The 19,709-nt window shown below is 42.4% G+C and overlaps 1 protein-coding gene across 1 annotated transcript; it reads left to right on the top strand.

Annotated features, from left to right (window-relative positions):
* Window positions 1-294: 294 nt before the first annotated feature.
* prdm14 (PR domain containing 14) lies at window positions 295-6,127 on the top strand. The gene is made up of 9 exons (XM_033639335.2): window positions 295-439; window positions 1,348-2,021; window positions 2,217-2,270; window positions 2,383-2,543; window positions 2,631-2,901; window positions 2,990-3,192; window positions 3,911-4,012; window positions 4,926-5,145; window positions 5,499-6,127. The coding sequence occupies exons 2-9, from the start codon at window positions 1,391-1,393 to the stop codon at window positions 5,666-5,668; spliced, it is 1,812 nt and encodes a 603-aa protein (XP_033495226.1). The 5' UTR covers window positions 295-439; window positions 1,348-1,390; the 3' UTR covers window positions 5,669-6,127.
* Window positions 6,128-19,709: the final 13,582 nt, after the last annotated feature.

Raw genomic sequence — 19,709 nt, 5'->3', positions numbered from 1 at the left:
GTGTGTGTGTGTGTGTGTGTGTGTGTGTGTGTGTGTGTGTGTTGGGGTGGGGGTCCTCATATGGAAATGTTTGGGAACCTCTCTCAATCGGCCTCATTGTGCCAGAGAAAGCAGCCCGGTGCGGAGAGGTTAACGGGGTGGGTTGTCCCTGAGAAAATGTATTCCTGTGGGGCATTGAGATGCATGAGGTCGAGCTGATTCCTGGCCAATAGGAGGAAGGTGCCGGGGAGCATCTTCAGCAGACCTGAGCGTGTACAGTGGAGGTGCCCTCAGATGACCACAGGCCACCAGGAGGACACGGCGAAAGGTCCCTGCAGCAGTCTGGGAAGTTTAGAGCTGCACAGTTTGGAGATTTGTCAGTTGTTTGGTATTATATACTGAAGCCTGGGACATGACAGAGACGACGTCACTGTGAAACAGCTGCAGTTTATTCAACAAGGTAAGCTTCTTTATCCAAATTATAGAAATCACTGCTGCACATTTATTTAGGAAATCACAGTCTGTGATATGCACACAGTTTATTGTGACTTATTATTTAATATAATGGGCCTATATGTATATTATTTTAATTAAAAAATACTTTAAGATGAGATGGTTTGAAATTACGCACAGAGCATTACGCACTCCAGTCTTTATTCCTTTAAATTCCTCTTCTATTAAATTCCAAATTCTTGTTTTATTTTCTTAATTATAATCATTTCCTTTGCTCCAACATTTCCCCCTCTCTTTTCTTTTCACTGACTGTAATTTAAGGTCTATAAAATGCTTCATTAATGTTGACCTCTGCTCCAGCCGACTGTTCTTTAATTAGTGTCATGACCCTGGTTTGTCTTCTCTATTTACTGACTGATTGGGGATCGCTTCCTAAAAAGAGCGCAGCGTATTCCAGCCGGTCATTTAAAGCCGCTGATGAGCATCTGATGTGTGTGTGTTCTCTCAGCTGGAAATATTGCAAAATCGGCTGTGCAATTTCACTGTGCAGTGATTTCACTTATTACGCATGTAGATTTGTTCGATATTGTGCAGCAGTTTGCATGTGGGTGCGGGTTTTAAAGGCAAAATGGGAACATTTGAAGGTGTGGATTCGTTAAAATTGTTATATTCTAGGAGGGAAAAATAACTACTTCTCAATAGTGAATGTTTTTGGTGTTTTCTTTCAGGGTTATCTAATTTATTACACTAAATTTACTGCATTATTTGCCCTGGTTAAATTACTCAAATTTGAAAAATCAATCCAGGTGTGGTCAGCCTCTCCTGATGTCATGTTTCCTTTTTTAGATGCATTAAACTTTTATAACTTACCCCACGTCCTCTCCCACCCCCTCTTCTCCTTCTCCTCCACTAAAGACTACACCATCCTCTCCACCTGAACCCTTATCTTGGCGCTGTCATGTCGGTGTCCCTGTCCAGCATCCCTGTAGTGCTGAAGGACAAGACCTGCTACCAAGCCGGCATGCTGAAGGGCAGCCCGGCCCGAGGCTTCTACCCTGCCCCTCTCCCGGGCCCCCACCCTTACATGGACTTCTTCCCTCGGACTCACAGCCTCCTCCACCCGCTCAAGTCCCTCGGCCGCCTGGTGTCGGACACCCAGACGTCCCTTCCGCTCAGTCTGCACGGAGGAGCCCCTCCGTTACCGCATCACGCCTCGGTCCTGCACGAACACATGTTGAGCGCCTCCGGGATCCCCTACCTGAGCCAGATGATGCCGGGACTCCCGCTGTGCGCCAAACCGGAGGAGCTGGCTGCTGTGGTGACGGAGCACGCAGCCGGTCCGCTGTCCTCTGACTTCAGCAGCCCGTCCAGTGAGAGGTCCTCCTCTTCCTCCCTGTCTTCCTCCGCCAACACACCGCCTAAAGAGGCTTTGTTTCGGCTCCGGAGCGCAGAGATGTCGCCGGAAAAAGCGCGCACGTCTTTTAATTTCAGCGAGGATGACTTGTTCATGGTGCTGTACGGGTACTCCGGCAGCCAGGAGCGCAGCTTGGGGCACGCTATATCCGGACTGACCCTGCCTGAGAAGACAGGTGAGACTTCTGCTGAAGTTATTGGGTGTTTCATTAGTTTTATAAGAAAAGATAAAACCACATAATTTGGATTTTAGTGAAATCATGCAGGCAAAATATTGGAGTCTAATATTGGACATCACTTAAATCAAATGTCTGCGTAAATTCTCCTCAAATCTGACTAACAAACCCATTCATTTTATGTTTCTTCTCCAGTGTCTGACTCTCACATTCTCCCTCTGGACAAAGAAACTCTTGAACTTCCAGAAGGTAACACCTGCCACCTTTTTTTCACTCCATAAATCACCTGTAATTAATTCTGTGTTTCTGAATTCCTCATGGCACAGCTGGGATTTGACACAGCTTTGACATTATGTTGCAGGGTTGAACATCGTGCAGGCAGCTTGGGGAAACGTCTCCCACTGTGGAGTTTTCACAGACAAGAGCAGCATCCCCAAAGGGACGCGCTTCGGCCCTTTCCAAGGAAAACTGGTGAACACCAGCGAGATTAAAACATACGATGACAACACCTTGATGTGGGAGGTAATGTCTAGTCCCAGTCCAGTCTAGCTTGCAATACTCAAAATGTTTTATTAGTCCTATCTAATGCAACTCCTCTTCCTCCTTCAGGTGTTTGAAAACGGCCGGCTGAGTCATTTCGTGGACGGCAGAGGAGGCTCAGGAAACTGGATGTCTTTAGTGAAGTGTGCTCGTTTCCCAGAGGAGCAGAACCTGATTGCTGTGCAGGTCCAGGGTCAGATCTTCTACGAGGCCTGCAAAGAGATCCGGCCCGGGCAGGAGCTGCTGGTGTGGTATGGAGACTGCTACATGCAGTTCCTCGGCATCCCTCTGACCCTGAAGGACCCCAGAGAGGACAACACTGTGGTCCCCCCAGCTGAAGGTCAGACTCTACCCTGCTGTGTGTGTTTCACTCTTAAATCAACACCTCTTTCACCACCTTTAAACATTTTATTTTCTATTTCCTGCAGATTCAGGTGAGGGGTTCAAGTGTGACAGATGCGGGAAGGTGTTCGCCTACAAGTACTACAGAGACAAGCACCTGAAGTATACGCGCTGCGTGGACCAGGGCGACAGGAAGTTCCCGTGTCACCTCTGCAACAGATCCTTCGAGAAGAGAGACAGATTAAGGATCCACATTTTGCACGTGCACGAAAAACACAGGCCTCACAAGGTGCGTGCATGTCTGTTGCATTAAGTGCTGGGCTTCCACACTGCAGACCATTACATCATTACATCATGACATCACGCAGTAAAGTGGTGCAAAAGTTTGTGTGGTACTGAAAGAACAGCTCCCTGCACTTTTTATTAGACCTCTGGTGACTCCACAGCTTAAAGCATCACCACCAAACAGAATTAACTAAATTATTAATTAACTAATCACTAGAAATCAAAACCTTGGACATGGAACAATCCTCAAAAAGATCTAAAATTAGAAACACTTATGTCCACTGATGAATTTAAGAGCATCATAAAGAATGTGGTGACAGAGACATGTGCTTGTTTTTCTTCAGAGGCCACTATGTTTGAATAGTTGTTGTTTTATTGTGGATTTTTTTTGTATTATATGTTGTATTTGTTGCATTTTAAATGTGTTTTGATTGGCTGCTACCTTGGTCAGGTCTCTCTTGTGAAAAAGATTTTCAATCTCAGTGGGACTTCATGGTTAAATAAAGGTTAAATAAAATAAAATGAATGAATAAATAAAAATACATAATATTACTAATTAACCTTTCTAACGAAAAATGAAAAAAAAACGCTGTTATAGTGTGGATACATTTACACAAAAAAATGTGAATGAGTTTGGGTATCTTCCCCAAAATAAACAAATTTAAATGACATAATAACCGTTATTTATTTTAATGTTTTATATATATTTGTGTGATCTACAGTGCTCAGTGTGTGGAAAGAGTTTCTCCCAGTCGTCCAGTCTCAACAAACACATGCGTGTGCACTCTGGAGAGCGGCCATACAAGTGTGTCTACTGCAATAAGGTAAGAGGACATTTTAAATATTATTTTCCAAAGCAGTGCTGCTATATTAGTATTTTAATTTTAAAAGTTAAGCAGCTCTTTTAACAGAAAAAATGCCCATGAATTACGTTATGTTGTGTTTTATGTTTTTTACCCTTTTAAAGCGAATATTGTGTTAAATAAATGTTAAATTTGAGTCTGTTACATTGTTTTTAAAAAATGAATTAAATAAAATAATTTTAAAAAGGTTACCATGTCGATAGGCCAGGCAGAAAAGTCATGTCTCCTTGTTTCCGTCCGAGATTTTCTCATCATAGACGTATTTTTTACTTATATTTTTTCTTTTTATTTTATTTTATTTTATTTTATTTTATTTTATTTACCCCTCTAGTTTTCTAAGTACCCGACCTGGAGGCCTTCCTGTCCTTTCCCTCCTCAGCTCTCTTCTTCTACGCTCTTTTATGCATCACTCCGCATTCTGGCTCATTCAGGTCCTCCTCGTTTCACGGTGCATTTGGGCTCGAGCCCCTCAGTATTGTTCCCGTGGACGGGCACGCTCCGCGGAGACACTTACATGCTAATTATCGCCAGATGTACACCCACCCTTTTGTCTGCGGAGATTATACTTTTAATTTACGGCCCTGGGATGAGCAGAAGTTTTTTTTGTCTTCGCCTCTCGATATCCTCCTCCTCTCTTTATGCACGCGGAGGTTTTGTTTAACCTGGTCCTCCTCTTCTCCTTATCAGAGCAAAACGCCACGAGACCAGAGGGTTTAATAGAAATAGAAGTAGGTGTTAGTGCGCGTAAAAAACTAGGGCCTATAAACTGTGGTTAAAACATCATTATTTTTGTCATAATTGTGACTTTAACATGGCGATAAATGAAAATATTTATAAATATATTATGTCCTTTTTACCGGGTGTTTCCCTCCAGGCCTTCACCGCCTCCAGTATCCTGCGCACACACATCCGGCAGCACTCCGGAGAGCGGCCCTTCAAGTGTAAGCACTGCGGGAAGGCCTTCGCGTCACACGCCGCCCACGACAGCCACGTTCGGCGGACCCACGCCAAGGACAAGCCCCATCCCTGCGACCTGTGCGGGGCCTCTTTCCAGGAGGAACAGGAGCTGAAATATCACATGAAGAGTCACAAAAGTAAGATTTATTTTCACATAATAATAGAATATAGGGGCAAGTTGTTTTTTTACCTTTTAATTTTGTGGATATATTTCAAAGCTGGGTGTTTGAAAAATAATGCAAGTGATTCAAACAAACGAATATTAATAATAATAGAAGTAAAATACATTTTAAACTAAAATAACTACAAGGTAAATCTGACATTTATTACTGCCATAAATGAGGGACTTCTATCTTTTAAAGGCAGTATGTGTGCCAATAAATGTAGGCTATGATTTCTCCTAAATAATTTACAAGCACATTTTTGTCTTTGCATGGTAAAATAATTATTTTAGGCTGGTCATTTATTGAGTTGTTTTCTCGCCCTGCAGAGAGGCAAATCCTGGACAGCACAGTTCTTCCGTCTCCTCCAGGGAGTGTGTTACAGGAGGACTCCGTGTTTCCAGTGAAGGACAATCCAAAGCTACAGAAAAACGCAGGACAAAACTGTCCTTACACCGGGTTAACTGTTTTAAACCCAGAGTATCGGCCCTGGAACTAAATCCTGAAAAAAAGATCCACATTAATTGTGTGTAAAACTTCATGGGATTTAATATATCAATAACACCACATCTATACAGGAACATAGTGGTAATACCATGAGAGGTAAAAAAAATGTTTTTTTTTCTTTATGTAAATGCTGCTAAAGGAAAAAATAAATTCTATAATGGGCCTTTTTACATGGGCTCGTCATAATTTAAATTGTTAGCTAAAAAATGTGTCTAAATCTATTTATAATATGTTAAATATGTTGTCTGTTTTGTGGCTTAAAGCTTTCACTCTGCAATTGTGTTGTAAACCCAATGTGATTTCATAATAATTATAATATAAACTATTATTATTATTACTATTATTATTATTACACTGGGTTTCTTGCATCAACAAAACGCTTGAAAAGCAAAGCTATTTTTTATTATTGTAAATTCAAGCCTATTTGTGTATAAAATAAATGTTATGCCCTGTCTTAATTTATAATATTTTTTACTGTAATGTGAGGCTGCAGAAGCAAAGTGTCCTCGTTTGTTCTCTATGAGCATCTGCTTTTTCATGACTAACTAATAAAAAATCAGCGCATGGAAATAAGAGTGTTGGTTTTGGTTGATGTCCGAAGTGAGCAGGCCTTTCATTTAAAATGATTTAATACAGCACAAATTTTCCTTTTGGGTTACATGAGTTTTTAGTGTCTATAAAATTTACAAAATCTTTATTTTTTATAATTCATTTAATATTTTTGAGGGAAAGACTGAATTAATGTGACAAAAAAAAATCATTTGAAATGAAAGAAGAAGGAGGACAGAGATTTTGTTCATGATTTAAATCAGTTACATGATCCAATATATGATATTTATCTTTAATCATTCTTTCTTAATTTTATTTTATTTTATTTTATCGAACTGAATTGAATTGAATATATATATATATATATATATATATATATATATATATTTATTAATTCATTTATTTTTACATTTTGTTGCATCATCTCTCCAGAAGTGTTAGTGTCCATCAGTCTTGTTAAATAATTCACATACTGCTTCATGGACAGTGTCTTTGGTACTCACCATGTACATTTATCACCCTACCCATCAGTTCGCTCAGTGCATGTGTCGTTCTGCATGCACCCTCTGTGTGGTGTGTTTATAAAGAGCCCAGTGATGGATTGAAGGCTGCATGCTCCCAGTAAAAAAAATGAACAAACCCCACTGGAGCAAATGAATGACAATAGAGTGCAGCAGTGAGGTGGTCTATTGCTCCACACACAAAGGAGCTCGCTGTGACTGACATCTGCTCTCACACTGTCACCAACTGTCCCACATGTGCTGTCCTCAGATAGATAGATAGATAGATAGATAGATAGATAGATAGATAAGAGTCTGTGTGTTAATTTGAGGAGGAAAGCCCCAATTGGTGCTGTTGGTGGCAGCAGCATGAGGTCTGACTGGAGAAACAGTGTCTGGCCTTTGTCTCAGTGCTCTGTAATGTCACCTTTAACCTCTGGGTCACCACACTTCACACTGAGCATGCAGTCAGACACACCAGGGCTGTGACAGCGCTAAGTGGGAGCCACAACGCAGATTCAAGCACTGGGAGAGAAGGAATAAAGCAAGGAAAGCAGGAAGTGGTTGGAAAATGGTTTTCAGATTTTCAGGCTGCATGTTTGAGATCTGAAATCTTCCTGTTTTGCCATCAGATCAGAGTTCACAGTTCTTCTCTGTACATCTTTCAGGGCAGAGATAAGAGCAGTAACACCCAGCTCTGCCCTGCCTCTCTGTTTATTCTCTGTACCGGATGGACAGCAGCCTTCAGGGTCAGGGGTCACCTCCTCACTGACTGTTTAACAGCCTCCCTCTCCCTTCAAATAGCCAAAATATGGATGCTTGAACAAGTGTAGATCACCCTGCGCCTCCCATCTATACAACCCCCGAGTCTCCATGAGGGGCCTGTTGTGAAAAGAGAGGATACTCCCCTTTGTGGCCCTCCAGGAGCAGAGGGGTGGAGGAGAAGGATGGCACGATGAGACAAAGACAGAAGGAGAAAAGAGGAGAATGAGCTGCCAGAGCTGAAATACTGAGATTGTTAGCGAGCCGTGCTAAAAGACTGGTTTTACTAGCGCCTCTCTGATTGGCTGATTTAGGACTCGACTGCTCCAGCATGGAAGAATTTTTATCCAGGTCGTTTATATGGATTGATTTCACACTTAACTTCCTTGGCGAGTTAACAGAGCCTCTGGAGGGCCATCCGTCAGATTAATCTCTATATTAATGTGATATTAATGATTGAAGTTTTATGGCTTAGGTTTGCTGAGGTTAATTCCCTCTGAGGTCGAAGCAAGCGGCCATAACTCTCTCCAAACCTGTGCATGATGTCACCTCATAAACATGGCCACAACTGAGTTTGTAGTTGTGATCAATAAGTAATGTGTATTGATATAAAGGAGAGATTGCTGCTGCGGGGATAGGCGCACCACCTGTGTGCTTCATGCCTGTAAAATGCATTTCGTCATACAGCATGATTGATAGATTTCTTCTCTTCCTCTCTGTCTGCTAAGCTAGTGGAGCTGAGTGGTCAAATGCTCTGATGTATTAGCTTCTATTGATTGCCTAATAGCTGTCAGTGTAGTGTGTGTGTGTGTGTGTGTGTGTGTGTGTGTGTTGCTGTAGTCTGGCTGATGTTGAGGCCAGCCTCTGGTTCCAGACAGGCCTCAGACTCTCAGCTGAGTGGACTCATAAACTATAACCACACCAGCTCTCAATCTGCCTCAGACCACATGAAAAGTCAGCGATGATGAAGATGACGGAAAATTATGAAACTTGCAACTTTTTAGTGCAGTTGGCTTGATCTTACATGCCTTTGTCTGTCCTTTTTGGGGCCAGTGTGTAGGATTTAGGGGGATATATAGGCAGAAATGGAATATATATCTACATACAGAGCAGGTCCTCATCCACAGACTCTGCTTTGTTGTTTCTACAGTAGCCCAGAGCGGACAAATTAGCACTGGTCATTTTCCATATCCTCCCGAGACCCTGTGTCCTCATATGAGGACATCACATTTTGGGTTTACTTGACCTTATACCTCATTCTACTTAACTTAAACCTGTTGTCCTCTTTTGTGGACACTTTTTTGTGCCACCTAGAGGTAGCAAGAGCACAATACACTAATCCATGTAAAAACAAGATGGCAGCCATCTCTGCCAAGACAGCCTGCAGCCGATCCCATCCCTTGAATTTGTCTGATGAATTCGTCTTAGGCTCTTACCGACAAAAGTTCTCGATCTCGTCATCTCTCCGGTTGCCATCTTTGTTTAGATGACCTTTCTTCTTTACCCTTTGGATTTCTTTTTTCCTTTGGGTTTCACATGGACCTCATGATAGAAACATCATCAACTCATCAAATTTGAAGTTGTTGGTTTGCTTCCGAAATCCCTTTCAGTCCAAAGTTGTGTTCACTGGGGGATCGGTCGCAAATACCAAACAAATCCAAGTGTTCTGTTATTATTGTGGGTCTAATAACTGTCTGTTGAGTTAGTCTAAGACACTGGAAGACATCAAAGGCCCTGCATTGAAAGAATGGGTTATTGTAATGGTGGAAACAGCATCTTATGAATGTATGCTCAGTAGAATAAATGGCGATCAGGAGAAAGGAGTGTCTCCCTGAGACCGGATATGGACTCATATCAAAATGGAAGATAAGCCTACATAGTTATGAACCTGCTCTTACTTTCTTTGCCTTGTTTTATTTAGAGTTTGGTTAGCTTTGGGAGGCAGGAGTGCACTGACAATAAGTGCAGTTTGTCTAGGAAGCAGACGTGTCTGTTACTGTCCTGCTTTATTTTTTCATTCACTTTAGCTTTGCTGTATTCTCAGTGTCTGCCTTCACTCTGAGTTTGAGGTTTAACTCAGTCGTGTCACAATGATGTGATATCAGTGTGACTTTAAAGAAACATTTGAGTTAAGTCATTTAAGTCTGAATGGATCCACTGAGCTGTGCCCACCCCCTCCTGTTCCCTCAGTCAGAGGATGAGCCTGATCAGCTTGTGTCCTGCCATTCATGCCTCGGGTTGGAGCTGTTGTTATACGCTGCTGATTTCCACTGGGACAGTGGACAGTACAGCAGGAGACACACAGAGAGGCTCAGCAGCCTGCATGCTGCTGCCTGGATGAAAGGCAGATCAAACACTGTCTACAAAGCCTCTCCATATTGCTGCCCAGCACTCAGTGTGTGTGTGTGAGTGTGTGTGTCTTCTAGGTGGGATTGATGAGTAAGACGGGCAGATGGCCTTATCCTTCTCTGTGGGGGCTGGTGTGAGGTTCCACAGTGGTCCCATGGGGCAACATATTTTGGCCTACCGCCCCCCGACACACACTCACACACACACACACACACACACAAAGTAACCCAACATAAATCTACTGTATACCTGAGCTTCTATCTATCTATCTATCTATCTATCTATCATGCTGGTAAAAGAGCTTATTTGCTTGCTCCTCTTTGAACTATTTAACCCCTGATGGACTGCCGAGCTCTTCTTGTGGGCCGATTCATATGCGACGGTGCTGAAAGGAGTAAATCTGCTTGTAGGTTGACATCTGGCATTGTCATTCGGGATGTTAGAAAGTGTTATAGGGTTCTTCTCCCCATGCGTTGTGCTTTACAATAGTTCTCAGTGTGCTATTTGTGTGTCCTTATGCGCAAGGCTATTGTATGTGCCCAACTGTTATTCCTGTGGGTGATGAAGCTCGGAGAGGAGCTACTGTTACAGTACTCCCTACCTGCCTCCCTCTCTCACACACTTCTGAATCACCCCACATTTCTTCTTCTCACTCCGTCTGTGTGTTCGAATGAATTGATGCTGCCTTTGCGATAAGAAAACCACATGCAAAGTCTGTATGTTCTGCTCTGTGACTACATAATTCCCATGTGACGGTTGCCTCATGGTTTCGGCCGCCCCTGTTGTGCCAGGGTCTATTCTCAGGCGAATGTTTCTCTCAGTGGGGTAGAGGTGTTGAAAGGCCCCGGGGATGTCTTAAACTGGTACTTTAGGACAGTTGGACCACATGCTGCTACGACACCATTGGCCAGAGGAAAGACACGCGCTGGTGCATGCTTGCATAAATCCACTGATGTGAAAGCTCAGTAGTGGGTATCTCCAAGGATTCTTTCAATTTAGGCACCTTGAATTCATTTCTTATAGTTTTCTCTAAGTTGTATGGTTGGTATTTTATAATAGAGGTGGATTTAAATGTTAAAAAGCCTGAGAATGTGTGCTTGCTACCCGTCAAAGAAGGACAGCATGTGTTGTCCTCGAGGGAAGGATTTACAACATATGGACACTGTACTCCTGCCACATGCACATCCATGCACAGAAGAGGTGACCTCTCTGGCTCTAAAGATGTTTGCTGTTAGTCCAACTAATCCTATCTAAGCTGTCCATTTAGACCAACACTTAGAGGGCAACGCTCACGTATGGCAGGACATCGACTCTGCACTATCAAATAGAGATCTGTTTGCTTTCTCTTTGTTACTGTCGGGGAGGGGGGGAGGAAGCCGGTGTGGAGTCTGTTATATATATTGAAGAAAAAGGGAGAATCTGATGTCGTCATATGTTTGTCACTGTGGTCTGAAAAGACAGAGAGAGACAAATTAGAGGAAGTGGGAGTTTTCAATCCTCTTGAAGTGATTAGCTAATAAGCACTCTTGTCTTTTCTTCACCTCACTTGTTCCCTTCATCTCCTCTTCTTGGAGAATGTACAAGTCACCAGCCGCACAGGACAGCTGATGATTGATTTCCCCGTGGGCCATCAGGAGAGTACAGGAGTGAGCCGCACAGTGTGCCACCAACCTGCAAACCAAATCCTCATACACACCCGAACTCCAATACACAGGGTATATGGTGTGCATTTAGCTGAGCAAATGCACAAAAATCTATACATGCACGCCCGTATATGCACACACATGCACATGAAGTGATGGACAGAGGGAGGCAGGTCAGCTACGTATCCATCAATAGCTGTCAGTCACATTTAACAAAGCTAACAGCGCAGAGACAAGAGAGGACGACTGCTTTATCAGCTAGTTAGTTCCCTCATCTTCTCATCACCTCCTCTGCCTCACCTCAGCCCCTCGAATCACTGTACAACCTACAGTCTGATTTGGGGAGCTTATAGCTTGTCCTGTGAAACTCACAGTGTCTTGCAGGTTGTCTTAAACGCCTCCTGCTACTATCCAGGTCAGCAATGCAACAGCTAAGATTCATAAGGTAGAGTTTGTGTGTGACTTCTTTGTGTTTCCTTGAGCCAGGATCATAACATCCAGTCCAACAGAAATGTAAATCCAAATTACAGTTTTTCTCGATTGGTTTGGCTCATTTCTTGAAACAGAAATTACATTCTCAAAACAACATGGATAACCCTCCAAACCACTGGGCACTTCTTCACAACAGATTTCAAATTCTCATTCCTTTCAACAAATTGCAAATGTCTTAGCACACTTTGCAAATGATTAAATACAATTGTCTACAGTTTGCACAAATTGCAAATGTCTAGCACATCTTTGCAAATGATTGATTACAGTTGCCTACAGTTAGCACAATTACCAATTGTATATATCTTGCTGATCTAAACTAACTGTTGATTGTCAGTCAGATGGTTTTACTCTCCAAAACATGTCAGCATTATTTCATTGTGTCAGCCATCACATGCACAAGAGTTCATTCAATTGTCAAAATTAGTCAGGAACATAATATCATGTATAACATCACATTACATGATATGAATATCTTTTGCTGATTGATAAATTGACTCAGGTGAATCTAGAACTTGACTAATAAAGGGGGTGTGTAACACATCTCAGATGACCAATCAAATGGTATGTTTAGTTACCTGACAGGTGCTATCCATGAGTATGATTTTTGCCAAACATACATATAGAGCTTGACCAGAATCAATACAATTTCTGAACATGGAGGCACCTGGCCAGGTAAACAATGACCAACTGCCTGCTCGAGGAAGAGGAAGAAGAGGAGGAGGAGGAGTAAGGGTGCGTGGTGGTGGAGTAGGTGGAAGAGGGCGAGGGGCACGAAGACACCATGCCGTTCCAGATGAAATTCGGGCTACACTTGTTGACCATGTGATCAATCATGGCCTCACAATGGCAGAGGCAGGTCGTCGAGTTCAGCCGAATGTGCCCAGATCTACAGTGTCTTCTATCATACAAACTTTCCTCAGGGAAAACAAGTAGGCCTATGTACTCATTCAACAATGGAATTACTGTATTGATAGTACAGTTTACAATAGTATTCCAATTACTGTACAGCAATGCATTACAGTAGAATTTCAGTACATTATGTAACAGTAAAACAACAGTACAATTGGTAACTCATTCTGTCAGAAATTCATAAGGCATACAGTAGGTCTACAGGACAGGACAGTGCATCACAATACAAATGGTAATATTGTCTATTTGTGAATTCTATGTCTAGGATTGGACGACAACCTCGTACTGGTGGCAGAAGAACACTACTCAGCCGAGAACAAGAACAGGAGATCTGCAATATAGTGATGGCAAATAATGCCATCACACTAAGAGAGATCCGTAATGCCATAATACAGGACAATCTAATTCCAGAACATCAACACTATCAGCATATCAACAATAGACAGGGTATTGAAGAAGCATGAGATGAGCATGAAACAGCTCTACAGGGTACCATTTGAGAGAAACTCCGATAGAGTGAAAGAGCTGGGGTTCCAGTATGTAAATGTAAGTCACTGGTGTGTTACTGGTTATCTATCATTATAACCTGTTTACAGTAAAGCACAGAGGCCACTATATTGAACTTTTGGTGGAGAACACAAAACATTCCTATGCAATTTGCTGTTATGGTATGATTCTACCGTATAACTGATTTGATATTTTGTTGTACTGTATTGTAGAGAATAATGGCATTGGAGGGGAATGAGACTCCTCACACCCTTGTTTTTGTGGATGAAGCCGGCTTCAACCTGGCCACCGGGCCACAGTGGATGTCCCAGGCCAGCGTGGGGGCAATATAACAATGTGTGCTGCCATTTCTGAAAATGGTGTGGCCACCCACATTCCCACACTTGGCCCATACAATACCCAAAAGCTCCTGTTCTTTTTGGATCACCTTTATTCAGATCTCATCCCAGAAAATGAGAGAGGTTTGGTAGGGCCTCACTTGTCAAAGTTTGTAGTTGTGTGGGACAATGTCAGCTTCCACCGCGGCCCGCTCATCAGGGCCTGGTTCACTGCCCACCCAAGACTGCTAATGGTGCTCCTACCACCTTACTCCCCATTTCTCAATCCAATTGAGGAACTTTTCTCTGCTTGGAGGTGGGGGGTGTATGAGCATCGGGCTCAGAACCAGAGGTCCCTGCTTGAAGCAATGGATGCTTGCTGTGACAATGTCACAGCAGATCAGTGCAGGGGATGGTTGCGGCATGCACGTAGATTCTTCCCCCGTTGCATCGCAAGGGAGAATATCAGGTGTGATGTGGATGAAAATCTGTGGCCAGACAGACAGCAGAGAGAGGACGACCATGAGAGTGAGGATGAGGAGGACGACCATTGAGGTGGAGTTACTAGTGTGAACGATATTGCATATAATTTTCCTTTTTTTGTGTTGATGTGTTTACAGTACAGTATATTTTGCTGTATACATTTTCTTTTTTACTGTGATGTTTGGCAGTTACTTTATGTTTGTGAATAAAAATACAGTAACAATTTCCATGACAGTGTAGGTCCATCATTTTTTTCAGTTTGATACAGTTTGATTTCAGGTAGCTAGACAAAAGGCATCAATTACAGGAACCATTCATTGTCAGTGAATGGTCTGGACCAAGATTGAAATGTGACATAAGTGATATTTCCATGGTCCACTGCCATAGTGACAAAACATCTAAACATTTTGACCAACAGTGCTTACACAATGCCAAAGAGACTTTGCATTTTGGGGCCGTTGACTATTTATATGAGAAAATGGCTTAGTTTTGACACATGAGTTAACTGTTTTGGGAGAGATATGACCTTTTGCAGGTGAGCCATGGTGTTGTGCTGAACCATCCAGGCTATTTTGGCAAATGCATGTAGTGCTTGGAGAATGTCATTTCTGTTTCAAGAATGAGCCAAAGCAATTGAGAAGTAAACTTGTGTTTGGGGGCCTTGACTATTTATATGAGAAAGGGACTTAGTTTGAAGCATGAGTTAACTGTTTTGGGAGAGATATGACCTTTTGCAGGTGAGCCATAGTGTTGTGCTGAACCATTGGACTATTTTGCCAAATGCACTTAAAACTTTGAGAATGTAATTTCTGTTTCAAGAAATGAGCCAAACCAATCGAGAAAAACTGTAATTAGGATTTTTTTGAAAGTTGGTGGAGCTGACTTTAGGGTTGTGGTCACATTACATGTGATTTCAGTCATTTCTTGGTTTGGGTTTTCTTACATGCCACCAGTAATATTCCTAGCATATATTTATCCTTTTTCCTCCATTCGAGTTCCTCCAGTCTAATCAGGTACATCAGTTCAAGATTAAAGGTTATGTTGGCTAGAAAAACAGTTTCAAGATGCCAGGAATTTTAGTCCAAATAGGAGTGACAGAGGGTCACACCCAAAGGATATGAAGCTGATTTGCTTCTTTGTTTCCACACAATAGCCAACAGTTAGTCTGGTTTGAGAAATACTTTTTCTTGATAGTAGAATACAGAAATAACGCATGACATTCTTCCAATAAAATTCTCTCCAGGATGGAGAGCTTGTTCCTTCCTTCCTTCAGCTTCCCACCTTATTTTAACTCTTAAAGTATTTTCCTTGTTTAGTTGTTGAAGTCTCAGGTACAGTTTCAAAATTACCCTTTTTATGACATTTATTCTCATATGCTTCCATAAACATTTGGAGTAGTTCATTTTCTGTGGCCATGTCTTTCTTTATTTTTTGTCAATATAATCACTAATCTGTAAGTATCTAAAAAGGTCCTGGTAGGTCAGATTTTTTAAGAGTAGTGCAAATACACAGACTATTTTTCCCAATCATAAAGGATCCAATTGCATATATGTATTTTGAATTTGATACATATTATCTGTGGTTTTTCCATGTCATACTTTACTGCACAGGTGCATATTACTCCATATAGTGTTAGACAGGAACAGTTTGCCTATTTTGTGTTCTGCCATGACCACTTTGTTGTGAAGCACCAACAGTGATATTGTATCTGGACATCCTAAAGTTTCAGAGGAACTGTTTCTCAGTGATCCCTCCACATTGCAGCCACATCACTGCCGACTACTCTCCCAGTCCCACGCCTTTCTCCTGATGCAAATATGATATTTTTTGTTGTTGTTCCTACGTGCATGTGTGTGATGTTACTGGCTGCATGTGAGGTGTTTCAGGACATAGGACTGCTCACACTGATGTCAGGTATGGGTCTGGGTAAAAAAATCAGAGTTGAGCATTAAGCCAATGGAACAATGATGATGCATCTCAGAGTGTTGCAATGTCATTTGTCTGTGTTAAATAGTGGCCAAAATCGTAATTTCACTTCTTGTTTTACTGTCCTGTATATGAAGACATAAGGAATGTACTTTTCTGTAAGATGGCCTCTATCTATTTGGATTTCTTTTGGCTGGATGATCATGAAAAATTTGAGTTGTTTTACAGAAAGGGAACCTTTTTTTGTGGCTGAATATCTTTGCCAGGCCTGAGATAGAAGGCAGAGTATTCTTTTTCTGGTCTGAGTTGTTAAGACATATACATTGGATTGTTACTGCAATGTCATTGTAATGGTGTCTTGAGGGTTGGGCACATGTAAGTATGCATGTTGCAAAAATAAAAATCAATCAATCCAAATGTAACCATGCCCTGACATAGATGTTAAAATGTATGTGTAGGCACGTCATGGATACAACTGTCAGGAGCAGGCCTGCAACTCATGTAGCAGCCAGTACTGACATTTCTGAAGCTAACACATTGATGTCAGGGTCACAGTTCTCCTCCTCAGGGTCTACTCCTTCCTCACACTGCCTTTTGAAAACACACCAGGTTATATAGTCTCTGTCACTATCACAGCTACACTTCTATTGTTCATGGGACAATTGACCGTGACCTCAGGCAGCTCCCAAAGGCCCACATAGGTCAAAGGGGAGCAGGAGCTGAAAGGCCCTGGGGTGTGGATGTTTAGCAGCCACCTCAGGGCTGGAGTGACTGTTTAAGCACCTGATGCTCTGTGATGGTGCCAAACATTAGCGAGTGTAAAGCTGAAAGGTCTTAAAGCTGCTCGTCGGGGAGACCAGAGGCAATGATTCAACAGCGGGTGTGTTGACAGTGATGGGGATGAAAACTGTGAAGGATGAGGCGGGCGCTGAGTGCACTACCGCAGCTAAGAGTATATGTTCTTCTGTTGGTTTGTTGTGCTGTGTGTGAGTGTGCCTCAGTGCATTGTCCGCGTCTGTGATTGTGTACACATGCTCTGCCGCAGGGAAATAGAGTGTCTTGGCCCTGGAGCCGCAGCCCACCTACCCACCCCCCAACACTGAGTCATGATGGCTTTTTGACAGTAGAGCTGGAAGACAAATGACCGAGGTCCTGCTGAAACATTCATGAAGCCTTATGACCCTCTCCTCCACCTAATGTACCCTAACAGGCCTTTATGGCTTCTCTCTAGCCTAGCGCCACCTTAGTGCTGCTTCCCGGCATCTAACTTCTTTAACACCCTGCCACCACTGCTCTTTTACGCCCTTTCAGCAGAAGCCTCGCCCTGGTGAGTTTCCTGAGCTGACAAAGGACGGCTGCAGCACAATTACCCCAAGACATCCAGTAAATCAGGCTGCAGGTATGTGGATGGTAAGCACACGTCTCTGCTGACTTTGTCATATGCTTCCAGTGTCATGTTGTTCCCCTTCTTTTTCCCCCTCTCCTTCTCGTGTGGTCATTGACGGCCTTTGTAATCTGACTCCTGAGGGGGGCATTGATCTGTTAAGATTGTCACTTTAAAAAAGCCCCATTAGGGTTTAAGGTTTGACAGTTGATATCAACATCCTTTAGTGTTGTGACACGTTTAAATGCACCGTGACCCAGAGAGCAGAGGGAATAAAGGTTGTAGGACTGTGGATGAGAAACTTTGAGATAGAGAGTGGAGAAAGTACGTTTGTTATTTACGTTTTTAAGGGAATTTTTCACCCCCCAATTTGCCATTTGTATATCGGTTATTCACCATGATGTTACGATGAATTAGTGAAGAAAACTTTATTTAACTCTCGTGCTTCCAGTGAACGAAGAATTCAAAAACATAGAAAACTCTTGATGAGTTAGAGTCATAGGGGTCTGTGTTTAACAACAGCAAAACTGTATCAAATTATATATTAATAACTCTCACACAACTTGTGCAGTATAATCCAAATCTCATTTATCCAGTATGCTCAGTACTTCATGAAAAACCCTTTCCAACCAACACATTCTCACTCCAACCTCGTCATTTACTGACGTTTGGTCACGGACTTTCCACGTCCAGATATGACATGAAAGGTACCCTAGGTGCTTTGGTTGTTGACGTTCTGGGACACCGTGTCAAGTTCTGCTTGTTATATGCATTGTCTTCTTTCAAAATACACTTCTGTATTCACAGGAAATTTACAGTTTGCATATAGTCTCTTTCAAAATGAACGCACTGTGTCAGCACAACAATGCAAATTGATGGATTTTTTTTCCCTACGACAACAAAAACACGTGGTTAGGTTTAGGAAAAAAGAACAGGGTTTAGATTTATAATCTTGCAGGACACAAACACTGCTTTCCCGGGTGAAAGACTGTGTTTGTTGGACCCATCCACCGTCCCTCCCACCTACTCTACTTGGACTTTTGGCACCTTAACTTTCATTCTTGTTCCGCCGCATTTCTCCCTGACGCCACCGAGCACCGTTAAAGTATAACGGTAACCAGCCACATATGCTGATGTGAAAGGACAGCTTTTTTTGTCAGTGTCTGACGCCACAAGTCACTGCCCAAGCGCCGGATTTCGACGGGTAACTAAACTAAAAGTGAAACTTATCAATGCTCTCTTCAGAGCCAGAATCCATTGAGAAAACATGTAATTTTACGTCACTAAACATGGGAGCTGCTGGTCTACTGCTGCCTCGATCAGTTTGTTTGTGTGACTTAAGTGAATCCAAGCATGTCCTTTAAAATGCCAAAGTCACGCAATAACACAAACAAACTAATTGACCGAGGCAGCAGGACGTCAGCACCTCCTGTGTTTAGTGAGGTAAAATTAATTTATTTTTCAAAGGAGTTTGGCTTTGAAGAGAACATAGAAATGTTTAACTTCTATTTCAGTTCCCTGTCAGATGGGACTGCTTGTATGGGAAGTACTGAGTATACGACTGGATAAATGAGACTTTTACACTGCACGAGTTGTGTAAGAGTTTTGGATTCTTCATTCATCATGGAGGCGTGCAAGAAAAATAAAGTTATCTTCAGAAATTTAATCGTAACACGGGATAAGTAACTGATACACAAATGGTCATTTAGGGGTGAAGTATTCCTTACAGTCCGACACAAGACTTAAGTCAGAACAAAAAGACTGAATTAAAGGAAAGACACAAAGTATAGTTTCCTTTATTGAGCAGAGTGACCTCAGCTTGTCATTGGGCCTGGACACTGTGTCCTCTGTGTGTGTCCACCCTGTGTGGGTCCACAGGGAGATCTGGCCTGAGCAGTGTGTTTTACTACTCTCCTGGCCTCCCCACTGTGTTTACCTCTCCGTGGTAAAAATGCCATATGCTAAATGGGCTTGTGTTACGGCTTTGGTTTCCAAACGGTCCGTCTGCCCCACACACACACTCCGACATCAAGCAGAACGGAAATCTAAGCCATATCCAAGCCTATAAAGTGGAGCTCCATTGATCTGTTTATGCTTTTTTAACAATCCCTAACACATGAGATTCATCTCGGCCGCAGACAATCTTCTGATGGTCATTGATTCATCTGGTAACACCAGGCCAATTAATTAGTGGTGGCAATCATTGCTGCTT

This window comes from Epinephelus lanceolatus, chromosome 20 (assembly GCF_041903045.1).
Source record: "Epinephelus lanceolatus isolate andai-2023 chromosome 20, ASM4190304v1, whole genome shotgun sequence".
NCBI lineage: Eukaryota > Metazoa > Chordata > Actinopteri > Perciformes > Serranidae > Epinephelus > Epinephelus lanceolatus.
This window is presented reverse-complemented; position numbering and strand designations above follow the sequence as displayed.